At 32.1% G+C, this 21,595-nt stretch overlaps 1 protein-coding gene across 1 annotated transcript; it reads right to left on the reverse strand.

The window, feature by feature from the left end:
• Positions 1–317: 317 nt before the first annotated feature.
• On the reverse strand, positions 318–18,564 carry LOC136968907 (neuroglobin-like). Its single transcript, XM_067262971.1, has 4 exons — positions 18,421–18,564; positions 17,570–17,725; positions 16,983–17,214; positions 318–552 (listed from the first exon to the last, which is right to left on the reverse strand). Exons 1-4 carry the CDS (start codon positions 18,453–18,455, stop codon positions 400–402), a joined length of 576 nt encoding a protein of 191 aa, XP_067119072.1. The 5' UTR covers positions 18,456–18,564; the 3' UTR covers positions 318–399.
• Between the last annotated feature and the right edge of the window lie 3,031 nt (positions 18,565–21,595).

Genomic DNA, 21,595 nt, shown 5'->3' on the forward strand with positions numbered 1-21,595 from the left:
TTTAATGAATTTAATCGTACAACGTGTATTCGCCTCAATTAATCGGGATTCTACTGTATTATTAATACAGTACATTTAAGCAAACAATACTTACCAAATGGATGACGTGTACGCAGTTTTTTCACGTTACGACGAGGCAAGCATTTTAAAATTAGTGGTCCATACGTTGTAATTAACCATTGGTCGAATAGGGTTTTGTTACGTCACAAGAGAAGCCTTATTACGTGACTATAAAGCATAGGTTTCACCGGTAAATGGCAAATAAAAACGGTTAAAACACCGAAATCCGAGTGGATAAATGAGGTCAACGACACACATTTTTACCTTTGAAATTTTTATTTTTTTAATACATTAAAAATGTAATTTTGTACAGAATTTATTTCTCGACGACAGGTAAGGTTAGTCTATACCTTTAGCGTAAGTGTCCCTCATACCTTTAATAACTTGCCACGATATGTATTTGAACACAGCAAACCAAGCTTGGTTCACTTCCCTCGTCATCCTGTTTTGGAGAGATTTCTCTAGTCCGTACCTCAAAGCTTCCCACAATTTCTATTAAAAGAAGAAGGGGGAAAAAGTGTGTTGGAATGAAACGATTTAATATTCTCCGTTTGAACGAACAAAATAATCTAACAAGACGTCTTATATATAAAGATTTTCTATCGATTATCGCGCACAAACGGATAAATTTTAAAAGTTTATTTACTGTAAGAATAAATCTCATAAAAAAGCGAATTTAATACGTTTAAAAATGATCAAAAGTTATGGAATTCGTACTTTTCTAGCACCATATTTTATCCGAAATCTTATTCTAGTTCATGCACACACTATATGTTATATATATAAATTTAAATTGCTTCATATATATATATATATATATATATATATATACATACACAGGGCCGTTGAAATCTTTGTATAGAGCTCTTTTCCCTTGTTTTTGAACAAACGGCTGCAATTTTTAATCATATTTTAAATTTATTTAATTTGAATTATATGCTCTCCACCTCAAATTAGTAGTGACTTGCCCCTGTACATCATACTTTTCCTGATAACAGAGTCGGGACGGTCATCCTCCGTTCCGGTGGAATTTTTCGAATTTAAATCACGTGACTTTCGGTCCTGACCGGATGTTTTTATATAGTTAATCGGGGTCTTCCACTCCTGAGGTTTCCACATCTAATCTCGATTTTCGTCTATCTAACACCGTTCTTAAGATTAAGGAAGGACAGACGACGACGGTGAGAATTTATAGGTCTACAGTTTATGAAAATATTCCGGATTTTTCCACTCGATTAAGCCGATCCCGTCACGTCTGTCCGAACGTCTGTCCAAAGATACCGCAGCTAGTGAGCAAGATAAAAATAAACATTTTTTCTTTTATAATTATATTCTTTGGATACACAAACAGATAAATTTCCACCCTATAAAATTCCTCCCCGTTAGACTTTAAATGATTCCCATGGATAAAATTTAATTAAAGGGGAATTTCTTTTTTAAAATGGAAATCAAAACATTTTAAAAGGATTTTCAAATTACTTTACACACAAAGTACATCGTTTCGTACTCTATTTTATTTTCCTGGCTCTGTTATACATAACAGAGGGAAAGTATGGCGATGGCAATGAATGAGTCCCCTCCCCAAGATTTTTTGGACGATGTTGTTCACCCACTTTAAAGCTTAATAACTCCTGTGCTTTTTGTCGAAAATTTCTGAAATTTTGCAGGGAGGTTTGTGTATTAGGGAGATCGATGCTATTAAATTTTGGTGGTTAAAAGTCGACGGCGTGGGGAGATAGAGGAGGTCGTATATCGTGGGTTCTGACTTAATGATCAATGTTTTATACTGTACTAGAGTAGTCAGATATGTCGGATTTTTTCTGACAGCCACAGGCCACAGTAGGATTTTAATTCTTCATTGTAGGAACAGTCTTTATAATAAAGTGTCCTGGAATTGAAGAGTTCCAGTATTTTTCGAGAACAACTCATTTTGTCCAGGATTTGGCAACTTTATACTTTACTACAGTATTAATTTTTATAGATTATAAGGCTAACTTCCACGTTAATTTTTATGAATTTTCATACGTACACATTTACACTCTTTCTTGGTAAGCAACTGTGAGATTCCGGGTTATAAGTTGTTAAATTTAATATTTAATAACTATAAATTTGTTAAAAAGCGACGATGAAATAAGATTTGGCTGAAGAGAATCACTTCCCTCGACTGACTTCTCTTCCGGGAGAAACGATTCATCCAAGGAAGACATGAAAAAAAAAAAAAAAATTGGATTGGACAAGGTCGATGTTTCCATCCGTTATTGCGTTACTTGGAGACACCTCGAATGGTCGAATATGTATAAAAGGACCAACAAATCGGTCAAGAAAGTCGTCCAATTCGGCGGTCATCCCTATGTCCAGTTCCTAACGATCCAGCCGCTGCCCAAATTAAAGGATAATGGAATTGAACCGATTGTGACCATTAATATTATGGACAAAGAGTCGCCAATAGAAGATTTTCCTCTCCATTTCTAGGATGCCCAAGCCGGTCAGCCATCACCGAACCTCAAGGATCCTGCTCGACCCGTGAAATCCCTATAGATGTTATTTTCTTTTATTGCTAATTCAATAGTTGAGTGTCTTACTTCCGGGCCTCCCTTTCTCTCTAAAATTTCCTTCCTTCATCCCTTATATAGTAAAGGTCCTACATATGTGGCCGCTCGTGCGGTTTGATGATTCCCGTGAGCCGAAAGTCACGGTGTCAGACTTGAACCCACGACCACCCAGTGGATAAAACCACTGGGTGGAAATCCATGTGAAACTGGCCCCTGTTTAGGTGTTACAAACGCGAAGATAACCAGGAAAACTCGCGTGACCATCCCGTTGGCCAGGAGCGAACCCAGACCACCAGTGGTTTCCATCACTCGGCCACCGGTGGGCGAGTGATGGAAACCACTGGTATCTTTTTTTTTCCATATATAATTTGAGAAGTTAAAAATGGCATATAAAATAAAAATGCGTGGCTTTATCGGTTAGAATTTCGATATTGATTTTTCAAATAAGAATAAATCTTATTTAAAGAACATTCCAAACACGATTTGATCATTTAAAATAACGTCTCCACGTCCGTAATCATCCATAAAAGGGAAATCTCTGCATCAAATTTCATTCTTTACAACAGAATCTTCAAAAATATTTTTTCACATTATATCGATCTAGATAGAGGGAAATTCCTTCCTCCCGTCAGTAAGTTTACTATAATTCAATCCAATTCGACTTGTATATTCGAATAAATCTAGTAAACGAATTCTTAATCTTATAAAATTCTATTATCCTGCACATTATACTTAATGAAATTTATGAAGTAAATGTTACGATAAATCGATAAATCCTCGTTAAAATTCACTGTTGTCGAATTAAGTGTTAAAGATACAAACGAATTATTCTTCTATTTATTGGGCTGCAATTTGAAAAAAACTGTAGACATATAATTCCCATCATCGCCTGTATGTCCGTCTGTCCTTTCTTAATCTCGAGAATGGTGAAAGATAGACGAAAATCGAGACCAGATACGGAAACAATAGGGGTGAAAGGCCTCGATTAACTGTATATCAACATCCGGCATGACTATGAGGATAAGTGTGATTTACAGGGGCAAGCCACTATCGATTTAAGATCGCGAGCATATATATATATATATATTTTTTTAATTAAAATTTTTTGCACGTTAGAATTGAATATTCTAATAAATAACTTAAATAAATACAAGTTTAACTATTGCAAATATTTAACAATAGATAAAACTTTGAAGAGAAAATCATCAAAAAGTTTACCGAATATTTTCGAAATTAACTATTAAAATAAACACGGCTAAGAAAAATAGGATTAGTTTACAGTTTAAAGTCAGCAAACTAATCTAACATACACTGTTTATGTTCAATTAGTTTATGTTCCTAACTAATTAAAACGACGAGTCGGCCATTATAAACTCGAATAAACTCTCCAAACGAGATCGAATTTATTCTATTAACACTTAGAATTATAGCTAATGAGCTTTATAGTAAAATATCGAAGAAGAAATTAAAGTTATTAAGGAAAAAAATCAATAGATTTATCCTTTTTTCGAGTATTTATCGATAGATTTTTCTACTCGAACTGAAAGAAATCTTTGTTTGGACTGTACACCACACAACACTATCTTCAACTTTTTTCAATTGATGGCGAAAAATATCCAATAAACGAAGAAAATATAGGAGGAGAAAAGTTTTTAAAACGATTTTCCATTATTGACTGTAGACTTTTTCGAGTTTTTATCAAGTTTTCGTCATTTCCGGTTGGACGATTAAATTGAGGTAGACCTAATCCTCAATTTAAACACCTAAAAAAACGATATATCGATTAAATCGATGGCATAAATTACGGAAAATTTGGAAAGAATTGAAGCATCTTAAACTTGTTTGCATATTTAATAATTTATCTAAATCATTTCACGTGTGATAAGAGAATAATAGAACATTTTTAAAGTATAAAATTCCTACTTAAAGACGGTTATTATTTTAGTCGTATTCACAGTTTATTTCTCCAGCATTATAACTAATTTATTTAAATATCTACGCGCCTGAATCGTCTGTATGTCTGTCAGTTTAATGCAATATAAACTGGTGGATGGTGCAAAAGTAGGTATAATATACATTTCCCCTCTGTTATATATAACAGAGGGAAAGTATGGCGAACTGACCGATCGCAATATTCCCCCCAAAAGATTGACCCCTAAGATTTTTACATTTTTGGAACTCGGGTACCTTGGAAGATCGAGAAATACTGAAAAAAACTCAGAAGTTTTTGCATGTATGGACGTTAGTGTGTGGGGGGCACGGTTTTGTTCACACACTTTGGAGCTTAATAACTCCTCGTGCTTTTTGCCGAAAATTTCTGAAATTTTGCAGGGTGGTTTGTATATTAGGGACATTGACGCTAGTAAATTTTGGTGGTTAAAGGTCGAGGGGGTGGCGAGATAAAGGGAGTGGCGTGTGGTATCTCTAGTAGGATCGGATTTAATGACGATTTGACTCGTTATAAAACTCGTCCCTACCCTTAAATTTAGGGGTGTTTTTGCCATTTTATAATGATTAAAAATATATATAAAGTTTTTTTTAATAAAATATGATAACAGATGGAGCTACTAAGATTTTAAAATGTTGCCGGAAAAGTTAAGCAACTCGTTGCTGGTTTATTTTTTAATTAGATTAGATGAAATTAATATAATTAACACAACGTAAACATTTAATATAAAGTAAGATATTTTAATTTTAAAAAGAGTGTAGAAATAAATCACGTGTATGAAAATATCGAGAAAATCTTTATAAATATAGTACTATAAACACGAATGCCGTATTACGTTCTAAATATTCAAAAATAAACGTACTTAAAATTATTTTAAATGTTAAATATACATTAAAATATTAAAATAATTATCAGATAATTACATTTATTATAACAATTTACTATGTAGGTTGGTTTTAAAATAGCTACAACTGGATCAATAAGGCGCTGTATCGCCTACAATGTTTTTAAAAGTTGGATTAGAGTGTCTCGACTGTATACGCCTAAAAGAAAAGAATAAAAAGTAAATGCTACGATATTAAATATTCAACTGATTTAATTATATTACTAAAAAATCTCTTTAACATTTGCGTGTGTATGCAACAGATCTTTCATTAGGTCCTCTCTGCATGTATCTTGAGAATAAAGCTAATTTCCATCTCCTTCGGCTCTTTGATACCTTGTAACTTAGATCCCTGAACGACGAATTTCATTTTTAAAAATTATTTAACTTTACAACACAAACTAAAATTGGAATATTGGTTTCTCCTGTGAGTCTGAACCTTATAAAAACAAAAAATATCTAAGTTTTCGTTTTCATGCGGGACAACATTGCGTTATTTAAACACAACAAAATCAAATATAGTACTATTCCAACAGAACTATACCTAATATATTCGCTATTTAAAAGAATCATTCGACAATACACTGAATGCTGTGTGGATTTTATTCGTTTATATCAAAAATCTAAAGAAAAACAACTGATAAACAAGCTTATATTCTCTACAAGCTCGTCCATTTATCTCCCCATCCCCTCGACTTTTAATTACCAAAATTCAATAGCATTAATGTCCCCAATACGCAAACCTCCCTGCAAATTTTCAGAAATTTTCGACAAAAGGCACAGGAGTTATTAAGCTTCGAAGCGAGTGTACAAAATGGTGCCTCCCCCTTCACACCCGTATATTTAAATATACAGGAAAGACACCTAACGTTTCTTAAATTTTCCTGTATATATATATATATATATATATATACATACATTTATTTATTAAGGCAAAAAATATATAAATTTTATCATAAAGTAGTAAAGAAACTGAGTAAAAAGAAACACTTCAGCAATGTTACATTACTCTTGAAGTTGTTGAAACGTATAAGTAGCCACACTAAATATGATATACTTAATGCCAGTAATAAGGAAATATATATAAATAGATTACCATTGATAGGAACGAGTAAGAATATTGCCTATATATTATTACAGAATTATCTCGTACAGGCAGCAGTTAATGCATAAGAGATGCAATAAAATTACATTTTAACAGCAATTTTTTGCGAACAAGAATTCCCAATCTACTCGCATTCATAAATCAATCATAACTCTTGATCTTCCAGATCAAATCTGGAAAGCTTAATACTAAATGAAGTGGTATTTATTACTCTGTATCGATACTAACATTAGTCTAGAAGAATTTATGAGACGAGCAATTATTAAATCAATTTTTAATATAAAATATACAGTTTCCACCTCAAATTAGTAGTGGCTTGCTCCTGCACATCATACTTTTCCTTTAACAGTAGAGTCTACCGGTCTTCTGACACCTTTCGGGGAAAATTTTTTAATTAAAATCACGTGACTACCGGTCCAAACCGGAAATTTGTATAGAATCAATCGGGCCCTCCTGCCCCTAAGATTTTCACATCTGGTTTCGTCTTACGTCTAACTAACTCTGTTTTTGAGACCAGACTCGAGATGACACGTGACCTCCTTTATCTTCCCAACCCCTGGACCTTTATTCACGAAAATTTACTAGCATCAACCCCCCTAATAAACAAACCTCCCTGCGAAATTTCAGAAATTTTTGACAAAAATCACAAGAGTTATTAAGCTTCAAAGAGCACCCAATTTGAAGACATTTCGTACATTTTTAACCACCGAAACGTAATATTTCGTGGCCGACACCCCATTTTAAATTTTAAATAAACCATCTTTAAATACTTAAGTAAATGATTGATGTGACTGCTATTTAATATAGAAGTGACATCGTTAATAATTAATTAGAATTTTATAGAATTTAATTTATACAAAATTAATTTGCAACGTTATCACGTAGGACGTCGAAAATGTTTGAAAAATGTTTAACTCGACGGAGCGTGTTACTTTCGCCCATTTAGTTTAACTGACAAGGGCCGTTGCTAATTAATTATATTAAATACTTTAAAAAAAATACTTAATTATTATTTGAAATCTTAGTTATAAATTTGAATTACAGCTGCCGGTGATCTAATCAGCCGGTGTCTTTCGTATTCAAAGTCTAATAGATTATGTACAATACTAAATGAATCTTAAATAATTTAGTAATACAAAGAATAAAATTATGTAGGCCTATATGTAGGCCCTATATAAAGCATAACTGTGAATGAGAAATTCTACTTATACGGTACACTTTCCTTAAGGAGGAGATATCATTCAGGATGAGAAAAGGTGTGAACTGCATACGTGGGTGGTGGCATTAGACACAGAGCACGAACTCCGTTTACAATTAAAATAATAAACACTCGAATTAAAAAGAAGGCAAAGACTTAAAAACTCTCAACACTCTTCAAAATTAAGAGTAAAATTTGCATTAAGTCTGACCCCACTCGAGATAGGACACAAGACTCCCATCTCTCCCATCCCTTTGACCTTTAACAACCATAATTTAATGGCATCAATGCTCGTTCTGAGATATAATGCAAATTATATGTCGACACACACCAACACACACGTTGTAAGGGTTTCTTTTTACATTTTGAGTCCTCTTCAGCCCAGCGTTTAACTCGATTTAGTGCCAGTATCGGAGGCCATCAAACAGAAACCTCGATTTAACGCCACCAACTTCCATAAAACACTTATCGATTGAAGTATTAATAGAAAAAAAATCCACCGTGTTTTCTTCTATTTGTTTTTTTAATGGTGATGTAACTTGTAAATAATTAAAATATTTAACACTTGATTGAAGAAAATATAATTAAGAAACAAACGTGGAATGTTTTTACATTTGCGTATTTAATCTTTTTTCGTTATAAAATGAAATCCACTTATTTTTAAATACGTAAACTAACCTTAGATGGACGATTTAATTGATGTTACAGTTACTAATTAATTTAATTACTAGCACTTGAGATCATTAACCAAATATTTTTTTTAAATTAAGGGAGTATTTATAAAATCTTCGGACTTAAAAGGCGAAAAATAATTCGCTTTCCTTTAATTAAATGCAAATTCCTGTTCATAATCAGAAACTAAATTCTTTGTTTGATGAAGTTTTCATGTTCTTAGCATCATTAAACTGCAATCACATACGAGAGTGGGGATTCTCAGAGGGGAGCAAACGGGGCACTTGCTCCCTGGGACAGTGGCGCATTATATCTTCATGAGGCCTGGGCGAATTTGAATTAGGGGTCCCGTGTACGGTGTACATTTTTCTTCGGGGGAATTTTTGAAGAAATATTTTCTTATGAAAGATTGGTGGGGGCCCAGGCAATTTTCCTTTTTGCCTAAAGGATAACGCACCGCTGCCAGGGAGAGGAGAAAATTCCACAGATTATAACAGTAAGTGATTGAGATACGTAACCTTACATCTTGGACCACGGGAAACTTTGATGCTACTTGTGAAAAAAACCCATAAATTAAACAATTATATAAAAATTTATCGATGTAATTATTTGTCTCCAAGCTTTGTTTACTCCTCTCTCAGTGGCGCGTTATCCTATGGACTAAAAGCCTGGGGCCTCCACCAACAGGGGACCCCAAGCCAACGTTTTATGAGGAAGCATTCCCCCGAAAGAAAAATGTCTAAAGTAAACACTGTACACGGGGTCCTAATTTAAGTTTGTCTGGGTTTCATGTGGATGCCATCTTGTTTGTTGGCGTATCCAGCAATGAAAAAGTCATTAGTTTGCTGGCAAGCAACCGAAGTTACCCGAGATTTCTAACGGAAGTGATGAAAGGTGCTAGCAACGCGCTGAGATTTTGAATACAATCATATTGTAGAGGGTTTTAAAAATCGAGTGTATTATTAAGACATTGTATAGTATAATTATATTCATTTTAGGCATTTTGTTGGACCTTTTATAATCACCGCATAGATGAAAGGATGCCCACAAAGGTCAATATGTGCCTCTCCTGTAGGCATTCCCACACAGGGTGCGCCTCTGGTATACTTCTGATAGGCAGTGTTTGGCTCTTATCGTGACAAGGTTTGGTCAGTGTCACAGTGGATAAATGAATGCAGAAAATTAATATAAAATTAGCGAAATACTTCCGAGTAGAATAGAAAAACAATGTTTTGGAATTTTATCATTAGAAAACACGAAATTAAAGAATAAAAAAAAATTAATATAAATTCCATTCATTATTAAAAGGCTTGGTTTGATCCAAATGGGATAAGGCAACGCGCCGATGATTTACCAAGGGTGAACATCCAGAACTGTCGAAAGCTTGGTTGTGGCTAGAGGTAAACGAGCCCTTCTGCCCCTTTTTTTCAATAATTGAAACACGTAGAACGTTTCTTTATTAATAAATAGCAGTTTGTAAAAATGGAATTAATTTACAGGAGGCAGGAACCACTACGGGTCCGGGGAAAAGTCACCAGTTCGCTCCCCTCTCGACGGTCCTAAGGATGCCTTTTGGAGAATTTTCTACGAGAAATTGGCCGTACTTTGGTGTTACGCAGGAAGAAAAGGTGGAAAACTCCACGCGGTCATACTGTTGGCCAAAAAGCGAATTCAGGCCCACGTGATTATCAGTGGCGCATTATAACTTCGCGGGGTCCAGGTGAATTTGAATTAGGGGCCCCAATTTATAGTGTTGGTATCAAGTATTTTTCTTCGGGAGGATTTATTTAAGGGAAATAGCTTCTTATAGAGCCCTGTTGGTGAAGACCCTAGGCAATTGTCCTTCTTGCCCGTAGGATAAAATGCAACTGGTGGTTATTTAAAGGCTATCTGGGTCGAACATAGAATCGAGACCGAAATTCTGATTTTAAGATAAGAAGCGTAGTTTTTTCTGGCACGTCATTTCCGGAATAAATTAAGGAGATGGGGAAAAACGAGAAACGGATAAAAGGGATAATACCCCAAACACGCTTATCAGAAATTCGCTACACGATCCGCTTTTTCGAAAATGACGGATAACGGGGTTAAATCGCATTAGTCACGTAATCCCGGCTACTTTTTGCGGGAATAAACTACAATTAAGGAGAGAGGATAGCACACTAAACCAAAGACAAAAATCAAAATGACAAAAACAACTCATAAATCTCGGCCATTTTGTGCATTATCACAGAGAATAATAGATAACACACACATCTAACAGTAGCTATTATCCTCACCTCACTACACGTTCGCCAAATAACAAAACACTGATAACGGACTAACGAGTAAAATCTTCATTAAGTCCGACCCTATTCGAAATATGGCACACGATCCCCCTATCTCCCCACTCCGTCGACCTTTAACCACCAAAATTTAACACCATCGGTCCCTCTAATACATAAACCTCCCGGCGAAATTTCAGGATTTTAGGAGTTATTAATCTTTAAAGTGGCGAACAAAATCGTGCCCCCCACACACACATCCATACTAACAGAAAACCCGCAAATTCTTTTTCCATTTCTCCACATTTCAAAGTCCCGAGTCAAAAAACGTAAAGGTCTTGAAAGGGGCCACTTTTTGACAGATATTTCGACCTCCCTCCACCTCTCGCATCTCACTTTTCGGGCGTGTTCAATATAATATTCAATCAGGAGGGCTCGACATCGCCGCATGCAAATCATCAAAGCTTGCAAAATAACTTCGTTTTCAAAATCTCTTACTTGGAACGGAACACGTCTTTTAAAATTTAAGCAAATTTTTTTGACCCCCTCTAAGACAATGCGGGTTGCTTTTTCAACGACTCTATGCAAATGAATGGATTTCTTATTTAAAATGGATGACACACCAACTATCCTACTGGAGTTTTATCCTACGCGAAACGTGCATTGGTTTATTTAGGAAGTTTATCTCTTCCTGAAGTGCCTTAAAATTCCAAGTTGGCAGTTTTTTCAAAATACAGTAATTACAAAATGTCATCTATTAATTGAATGTTTATATCTGTACAAGTTTGAAGTATTTATAACACGACTTAATAAAGATTTGTTTACATTTAGGATAGGGCTTTCTAATGATTTCACTCGAGAGAATTCATTAGAAGAAAAAATCCAGCGGCAAGTTGCGTATCTTTTCCGGCAAAAGAAAAGTTTAAATTGTTTTTGGCGCCATCTATAGAAAGTTTTTAAATAAAATCCCACACTGTAAAATGCCAAAAAAGCTAGGTTTTGATGGCAGAGATGACTTTTATTGTTTAAAAAATTTAAATGCTAATAACGAGTAATGTCTTCGTTATGTCCGACCCCACTCGAGACGACACGTCACCCTTCTATCTCTGCCAAAATTTAATAGCATCAATTCATTAATACCCAAAACTTAAAATTTTGGGGGTAACAACTAGTTACCATATTAAAAGGTTTGTTTACGGCAACTCGACACGTGGGCGATCTAGCAGAAGGGGTTCTATGGGAAACTGAACCCTTTTTAGGTGTAGCTAACGTTAAGACAATCCGAAAAGTCCACAAGTCAGGTGCGAACCCACGAGTATTCAGTGATAGGTTCCATCAGTTAAAGTGGATAAAACAATGTACAAGTGTTAAAAAGTGTCATCGCGTTTCGATTTGTGAAAAAAAATCTTCCATTTTCAAGATTAATACAATGGACATTATCGTTTTACTCGCTTCACTTAAGTCTAAACGACATTATCTTCTATTAAAGACTTTTAGAAACACAGACCTGGTACTTACATCATATTATTCTGACTACATTCTGTAAGCCCCTTTCTAGTTGGAAAGTGAGGATTTGTGATAGGAAGCATGTTTAACACACTACGAATAATGCTGTTTTTTAAAGAAAAATGCTAGATTTAAAGAGACTAGGCTTTAAATCTCTTACAAAAGTATCTCAACTTAACGACAAACATCAGAATTAAATAGGATTAATAGCAGCAGCAGTATACTGACAATAGAATGATGCACCTCCGATCGAAAAATATTGATCCACGAACACTGAAATTTCTCTATTGCAATGAGGAGTTGCATCCGAAAGAAATTACAAATCATTTTTATAAGTTTATATATAATTTCTATTAATAATACGAGACCTTGCAAAGCAGACTAGCCACACAATTTCCTGGCATTCGTGGCGACGTCTGGCTTCGCTAGTGAATTTTGGCGTCATGCGACTGCCAAGAACCACACTTCCAGGAAGCTTTGCAAACTCTCAAATCGTATCCACCGCCCGATAAGTCACCTTGAAAGTATTTTCAAATGCAAACCGTTGGCACTTCGAGTTACGTTTAATAATGGTTCAATGACGTTTATAATTTATATAATTAATAGTCCGGGTGAAATAATTCCGCGAATACAATAGTGTAATCCGAGTTGACTGCGTGTACCAAGAATATACAAAAACGTAAAATCAATTCACTCTATGCATTTTTCCTACGCTATGAAAGAATATTCGTTTTTTAATTTTTAAATGGTTCAATCGAATAATGGCCAAGGAGAATTAATGATTAGAAAAACAATGAAAATTTGTTTGACAATATCTCTCACAAATAACGATTTACAGAAGAAAATCTGCAATGTACAAATGACAAAGAATTGGAGAAATTAATGAAAAAGGAAAGACTATCGACCGGAAAGTAAAGAAAATACAAAACAAAATTTCCAGCAACGTGTTACTTAACTTTCCCGGCAACGTTTAAAACAGCGTGTGGCGCCATCTGTTACGATATTTTATTAAAACATTTTTTTATGTTTTATAAAATGGCAAAAAGCTTAACTTCGAGAATAGGGATGGGTGTTATGGAAAATTGTAAATATTAATAAAGTGGGGTCGGACTTGAATAATTTTACTCGTTATATTCCACCCCGTCGACCTTTAAATCACCAAAATTTAATAGCGTGAACCCCCCTAATAAACAAACCACCCTGCAAAATTTCCCTGTCTGGTTCATAAGCTTTCCATATCCAGTCTCGATTTTCAGTTTATTTTTGAAATTTAATTCATTTATTCATCAGAGACTAATAAAATATTTGAAACGAATTTGTATATATAAATATATATAATACTACTTTCAGTTTACTCAGTGATTAAACTCTAACTTTAACTCTAGGCAATAAAAACAAATAAATCTGTATTTAAATCTATTATTTTTCGTAGAGTTAAATGATCGTTATCATCTCCGGAGAAGATTTAAGTATTATTAATTGACTGGTTGGAATCGTGACGTAATTCTGTCTCGTCCCTATTTCCTTTGTTGCGGGAAATTCCAGTGTTACCTAATTAAAACGCTTCGCCAGTCGCAATTTCTAGACGTTCTTGACGGATCAATTATGAATTATACAATAAATATTTTGTAATCATTTGTTTATCTGCAGTCAAAATGATGCGATTAATTTTTAAAACGTCGAATAAACGCTTCATTTGAGTTATTTTGTAAAATTAATACTCAAATTTATTATTTAACAGAAAGTATGGCGAGGTAAAAAAGTGATCCTTCCTTTCTGACTCGGAACTTTGAAACGTCCAGAAAGGAAAAAATTAGGCAATTTGTATTTGGATGTGAGTGTGAATCGGAGCGTGATTTTGAGTGAGTGTGAATCGGAGCGTGATTTTGAGTGAGTGTGAATCGGAGCGTGATTTTGAGTGAGTGTGAATCGAAGCGTGATTTTGAGTGAGTGTGAATCGAAGCGCGATTTTGAGTGAGTGTGAATCGAAGCGTGATTTTGAGTGAGTGTGAATCGAAGCGCGATTTTGAGTGAGTGTGAATCGGAGCGCGATTTTGAGTAAGTGTGAATCGGAGCGTAATTTTGAGTGAGTGTAAATCGGAGCGTGATTTTGAGTGAGTGTGAATCGGAGCGTGATTTTGAGTGAGTGTGAATCGAAGCGCGATTTTGAGTGAGTGTGAATCGAAGCGTGATTTTGAGTGAGTGTGAATCGAAGCGCGATTTTGAGTGAGTGTGAATCGGAGCGCGATTTTGAGTAAGTGTGAATCGGAGCGTAATTTTGAGTGAGTGTAAATCGGAGCGTGATTTTGAGTGAGTGTAAATCGGAGCGTAATTTTTAAGCTTCAAAATGGGTGAACACTTATGTTACTTAGTGGAAGTTTCTAAAATTTTAAGTTCTTATCGAAAGTTTCTGAAATTTTGCAGGGAGGTTTGTGTATTAGGGGCAATGATGGTATTAAATTGCGGTTGTTAAAGGTCGAGGGGGTGGGAAGATAGAGTGTCACAAGTCATATCTCGAGTGAGTTAGAATTGATGAAGATTTTACACGTTATTAGCATTTACAAATTTTTTTTTTTTTTATAAAACTCATCTTTACTTTCAAAATTAAGCACTGTCATTTTTATAATAATTAATAATATAATAATAATTTTTCTTTTAAATAAAATCTCGTAAGAAATGGCGTCGCACACAATTTTAACTTCTTCGCCAGGAAAGTTACGCAACTCGCTAATGGAATTTTTCTACTATTTAGTTAATAAATCAAATTTTTAGATGTGAGCGTAAGTTTATTATTATTATTTTTTTTAAAACTAAAATTAACTCCTTTCTCTCCATTGATGAAGGACGGACAGACAAACGAACGAACGATATTTGAATATATATATGTATAAGCGTAAAATTTGAAAATTGCAGCCCAAAAATGCATAAATTAACGAGGAAAATAGAAATTTGGTAATGGAAAGTATTAAGATAATTTGAACACAAGTATTTAACATTAATTTTGATTTATTTATTGTATAAAATCAACCTTATATAAATTACGAGTTATTTTAATTAGAAAAACAAAAAACAAGATTTATATAACATTGTCAAATACTAAAAACGAAATTTATATTTAAGCATTTTAAAGATTAATTCCTTAAAAACTTTAATTACTTATTCATGCTGTTCTAAATAGCAGCAAGTCAGTATCAATTATTATATACTTACATCTACTTAAAAAAACTGCTAAGATGCATTAAAAATAACTGCATAAAATGGGTTATTTTTAACTCTTAAAAATCGAATTTTTCTTCTATTAAGTGCATTGTGATAGATGTATTTTAAAATATGATAAGTAACAATATATTAACTGAAAATACTGAGTGCTAAAAGCTTTAAAATATAATTATATAAGCGCAGAGTTATTATTAAATAAATAAATGTATATATATAAAAATTAATTAAAGAAAATAACGTAATTTGTTCGAATGGAACGTCACACGAGGATTTATGTTACTAGCAATATCATGAATAACATTAGATGAACTAACAAAGAGTGTCTATTAGTGACAAAGACTTTCTTTTCCTCTCTCCTAACAGATAATATTTATTATTTATTCACAGTGGGAATAATTATATAATATTATGATATTCTGTATCTAATTTAATTACAAAATATTCTAATAATAGAAATAAAAAAAGAAACTGCATTGATATTTTTGTTTTAAAGATCTAATTTCATCCAATTTTTGTCGAGGAAAGGCGAAGAGAAATTAATTAATTATTTAAGAAAATGTATATCAGATGAAAATTCGATTATTTTTATCCCATTATTCTTGATAATTCTCATGATTTTTTTATTTTTTATTTTATACAAGAGATTTCGGGATTCGGCGGATATTAATGAAAAGCAATTTATTTTCGAAGAAACTTTATCCTTTAAAATATGAACCTTCCACAATGTCATTAAATTTAACCACGCAATCTTTTTATTTACTCTCTTTTATATATATATATACAGTAAAACCTGCTTAAACGGGAAAAATTCTCGAAAATAGAGCGATTTTCTACGTTTTAAAAAAACCTGTTCAAAACGGAATGCCGTGCGATTCCGGTTTATAAAGGTTTTGCTGTATTTTAATTATTTTTAAACATCAATAAAACTGATTAAATCTTTTAAAAGTTATGCATATAAACTGATATTTTTCCTTCTTATTTAGTTATTCATCTATTTAAATGAAAACTGATTTACAGAATTCATTTTCTTTGGACAGAATAGTATTTTGAAAATCCATTAAAATGCATTACATTAGTAAAATGGATGGGGAAGAAAAAATAAAAAATAAAAAGAAATAATGAAATTGCCAACCTCTTCTCTAATGTTAAATAGTTATATTATACAGTAAAACCTGCCCAAAATGGAACCCAAATAAAACGGAAACCTGCCAAAGCGGAAGAAAAATATTCGGTACCGTGCGATAACGGTTTACGCAGGTTTTACTATATATAGTAAAAACGCTACAATAAAATAAATACCTGCATAAACCGAATATTTTTTCCGTTTTAGACGGGTTGTTTTTGAAAACGGAAAATCGCTCCGTTATCGAGAATTCTTCCCGTTTGAACAGGTGTCCATTTTGGGCAGGTTTTACTGTTTTATATTCTGTCTTGTTTATCTTTCCATGTCTTTATCGCACGAGTCTATACTAACCGATCAATAGAAAATAAATACATACATATATATTAAAAAAAAACCGGATATATTTTTAGATATCAAACAGTTGATAAATGTTATAAAATCAATTGAAAACATACATCAAACATTTGTTCCTGGACGTTGTATCTGGCGTGCCTTCTTCCTAAATCGTATAAAATTCCGGCCAACACTCGACTGTCGTCCAAATTATCTATGGCCGCTTCTAAAGCTTGCATAACCAGTAGAGCATGACGTTGAAGTTCTTCTAAATCCCAGTCGTACGTTCCGTCGTCTTTCAGTGTCATGAACTTCCGAAACATTTTACATAATTCCGGATGCCTGGTAAGAAATCTGTAAACAAAAAAAAGTCAATAAATACAGTAAAAGATATATAGCGATGTGTGACGTGTATAATAGAAGAACGGCTCGCGCCACGCATGCATGTATATATTTTTAGCAGCATCAAAACAACTTGAAAGGACGTATAAAAAAAAGCATCTCCCTCCATCGAGTGCGAGGCTTCGTGAGGCCTCGGCAGACTCTATTTAGGGGGGCCCCGCGTGTAATATTTTCTTTGGGGGAATTCCTCCGCGCCACACCGACGGAGGGAGTTAGTCCCTATAGTTAAGGCCCAGATAATTTAATTTAAATTTAAATTATATTAGTAACGACATCTGTGGGCGTCGAATTCAATTATTGAATTTACCTTTGAAACACGATGGTTCCAACGCCGACCATGTCCTGAGAAACTATGGACCAAGTCGATCTTACTAATTGTATTTGTTGCGGTGTTAAATTTTTAGATAATTGTGGCTCGATATTGCCCTTTAATACACTTTGCCTACCGACGCTGCAACCCATTCTATTTAAGAAAATAATAAATAAATAATAGAGAATTATTTATCCATTCTAATACGTAAATTTTACCGAGATTAAAAATTATTTTATACATAAAATAAGTTTGCCATTAGAAAAAAAAAATTTATCATCCGGAAATATACACTCCAAGTAATGATTTAATAATAAATTTGTTCCGCACTTGACACCTTTCCATTGTTTCTTTTATTGTTTTTAATGCTTCTTTTTAAAAGAAATACGCACTCCGACAAGGTTAAATCCTCGGAAAAATCTTCCATACAAATTTTTAAAAATTAATTACTTAAAAATATATGTGTAATTAATTTAAACAAGAGTCATTTCTAACAGTAAATGATTATTTTCTTTCCTTTTTTTTAATAATAAAAGGTATAATTAATGTACTCGAGTGTATGAAAGTTGCATATAAGATGTAGCCATTGTTAATTACTTTACATAAATGGCTGTTGATGAATATATATATAAAGCATGTAGAGGTGAAAGTATCTCTACTTCATCATCACTAATTAATAAATTCAATAGGGGGATGATGATAACTATTCAACGAAGCATTTACGCGACGAAAATCGAACTGAAAACGGCAAGTTTATGTAACTTAAAAGAGTTATTAAGTCATTTCTTTAATAAATAAAACTAGTTTTATATTATATATATATAGAAAATGATGTTAAAACACGTTACCTGTCACAACAGCAGTCGTTCTTCCAACGTGACATTCATAGGAAACAGCATCCGTATCTCGACAGCATCCATCTCTATCAACGGATCTAGCATAAATGAAAGAGCGGAAGAAGGATGAAAACGAGACTGACAAAATCCGTGACGAACTTCCTCTCTACTCACATTTCTAATATTAAATATTAATTAAATTTATGTATATTTTTAAATTAGTCAGAAGAAAAATCATCAGCGAACTAATACGTGCGCGGGTGTATAGAAAAGGTATGTAAATTAGTTCGTTTAGGAAATTTTATCTAACTTAATTATTTTTCTTAAAAGTTTATTATATTTTTAATGATTTTCGAGGGTAAATATCGCTCTTAATATATAATTTCATCCGGTAATTTTAAGGAGAATCGATAAGAATAAATTGAATAAATTCGACGTTTCAGATTTACAGATATCTGATTTTTATCTATTATAAATGACAGGAAATTAGTTTGATCGATAAAAATACCCTCAATGTTTTCATATTAATATATAAAAGTATTTTTGCTGATAAAATCATTTTCTTCTATATATATATTTGATATAAGAAGACACTCATACAAGTATACAGGCCTGTACTGTACATACTGTATATAAAAATAATTATTTTTCCTTTCTAGAACTTTGTACAAACATCAATTTTCTTTCTTCTTTTGATCAGAGAGAATCGACAAACAGTTTGATTTTCTCATATTCGAGATAATTCTTTGTGTCTTCGATTACAAACTATAACTTTATACAATATTACAATCGTTTATATACTACATTATCCTGATGTAGTATATAAACAATTATTTCTACAGTTAATTTCTTAAAGAATACATAAAAAAAATCTCTATTTTAGTAAAGTAAAATTATGTTTAAATGCCCGACATTTATAGCCCGGAAGTTAAAATTAGTCGTGTAAGAAAAAAAAGAGGTTGGGAAACACTAGATTAAACAAATATAAAAACCAAATGAATGTGAAAACTATTGTATTCATAAAAACATGAAAGAATAAGTTAGAATTGGTTTATTGTAGAGAAGGAAATGAAAATCTTTCAATAGATGATCCATATATTCAGCCTGAAGCTAAAACTGAACAGAACATTCTGTTTGCTTTGTTGCATTTGTCCAACTCTTTTTTTTTCGTCGTGTAAATCCTAAGGTTTCTTTAACTGGCTGATAAATAATGGATACGTCTTTTATATAAAACATAAAAGTCAAATTAATAAAAACCATTTTTCTCTCTCCTCTCTCTCTCTCTTCCGAAAGGTCATTTTGGAAAAATCGATTTTCCTCCCCTCATTATTAATTTATCGAATTATTAATTAATTTAATGAAAAATTTAAAAAAATATTTAGTAATTTATAATAATATTTTAATTGATTATTTATTAATTAAAAAACGAGAAAAATCTTTAACAGTTGTAGTTTTGCCTCTATCGCTCCATTTATTGTCGTTATGTACGTATCTAAGTAATTACTGTATAGTTTTAATAAAAGCATATATCCTCGACGTTTAATAATCTAGCTACACGTTGTAAACATGTATTAGATGATTGTTTGAAAATCTTTTCTCATAACGTATTCAATAATGTAAATGGGTCGTGCCTCCAGAGAGAAATATCATCATCAATGATGATTTTTTCTCTCTGGAGGCACTGAAACTTCTCGTTAAAATCATCTTTGATGATTTTAACGAGAAGTTTCATATTGGGACGTTTACAACTGGGATTTCAGGAAGCCAACTTGATTTTTTTTTATTATAGTTTTCCTATATATAAATAAATGAAAACTGTACTTAAATCGAATGTATTTTTATATTATATATATATATAATAAAATTAAAGTGTTGAGTCTGATTATTATTATTATTAAGAACATTTTTATTATTATAAATATATAATATAAAATACCTTATAACTACTTCAATATAAAGTATATTTATTTTTAGTTTTTAATCTTAAAATATATATTTATTATTTGTATAGGATATTTGATATGAAAACATGTGTATCGTTGTTACAAAAATATATAAAAAAGTTTTGTTTTATATTTAATATTTTATTTGAAAAATATTTCAAAAGTAAAATTGAACTAGTGGGAAGATATTTACTATCATTTCCTTTATTTTATGTTCTTCAAAGCTTAAAATATATATAGCCAGCAGCAGTAAAAACGTTAGACATTTTTTCCTTTCCATTTACTATCTTTTTAAATTAAAATTTTTATAAGATAATGACTTTCATAAGCAAATATATACACAGAAGCAAAGATTTCATTCATAATTATTTTATGAATATTTACACCCTTAATAGTACAGATGTACCTCTTAACAGCAGTAACAAATTCCAAATGTTTGTTGCTAATTAAGAAGAAATATTATTATTAAAAATAATTAAATAGAATATTTTAATATTAAATATTAATTTTTCTCTTACAAAAGTAGTATATAACCTTATATAAATAAATAAAAACACGAAATAATTGCAACGGTAAGACTTACTCTCTGAAGATTCGCTCATTAGGATACGTCTAAAAAAAATTATTTTCTTTTTGTATTTTTAGAGATAAAGAAAAGATACATTGTTATTATCTTAAAAAAAATATATAAATTTCCTCCCGATCAATGAGTTAATTATTTATTCTTCTATATAATTGAAAAAAAAACACCTGTCTAGTTCTTAAATAATTTGAAAGATAGAGAATTTCTCTTAAAAAAATACGAAATTTAATTTGTTTTAATTATTAAATCGAAAAATTATAATAATAATTGAATATATGTATGTATGAAGGGTCTATTCTTGAGAATAAAAATGTCTTCAAAGTCTATTTTATTGATTTTTTTTTTATAATATCGATCGCTGTCTTTTGATAAGGTTAGCTCTGTTACTTATTTGACACGTATAGATTAATACTCACTTTGGTGAAGAAGAAATAAAATAAAATAAAATAAATTTATTGATCACCTTTGTTCAGTTTCAAGTGATTGTTTCAAATTTACCGACTTTTATTTAATATATAGAAAAAGTTCCGGTGGTTTGTATCGTGAAGAAAAGATTTTAGGTTAAATCGCTCATAAAAAAGTATTTTTTTAAATGTAAATAGAAATAAAAATATTATTTGTATTAATAAGTTTCAAATTTATGATGAAATCTCAACAGAAC

The sequence above is a fragment of the Centruroides vittatus genome, unplaced genomic scaffold (genome assembly GCF_030686945.1).
Source record: "Centruroides vittatus isolate TY-2023 unplaced genomic scaffold, ASM3068694v2 contig_165, whole genome shotgun sequence".
NCBI classification, from domain to species: Eukaryota; Metazoa; Arthropoda; class Arachnida; order Scorpiones; family Buthidae; genus Centruroides; species Centruroides vittatus.

Excerpts from the sequence above, each read along its gene's own strand:
- LOC136968907 (XM_067262971.1), bottom strand. The coding sequence starts at position 18,455 with ATGTCACGTTGGAAGAACGACTGCTGTTGTGACAG. Across the intron at positions 17,726-18,420 it reads AACGACTGCTGTTGTGACAG|AATGGGTTGCAGCGTCGGTA; the intron begins GTAACGTGTTTT and ends TTTCTTAAATAG. Across the intron at positions 553-16,982 it reads TCCAGGAACAAATGTTTGAT|AAATTGTGGGAAGCTTTGAG; the intron begins GTATGTTTTCAA and ends TTCTTTTAATAG.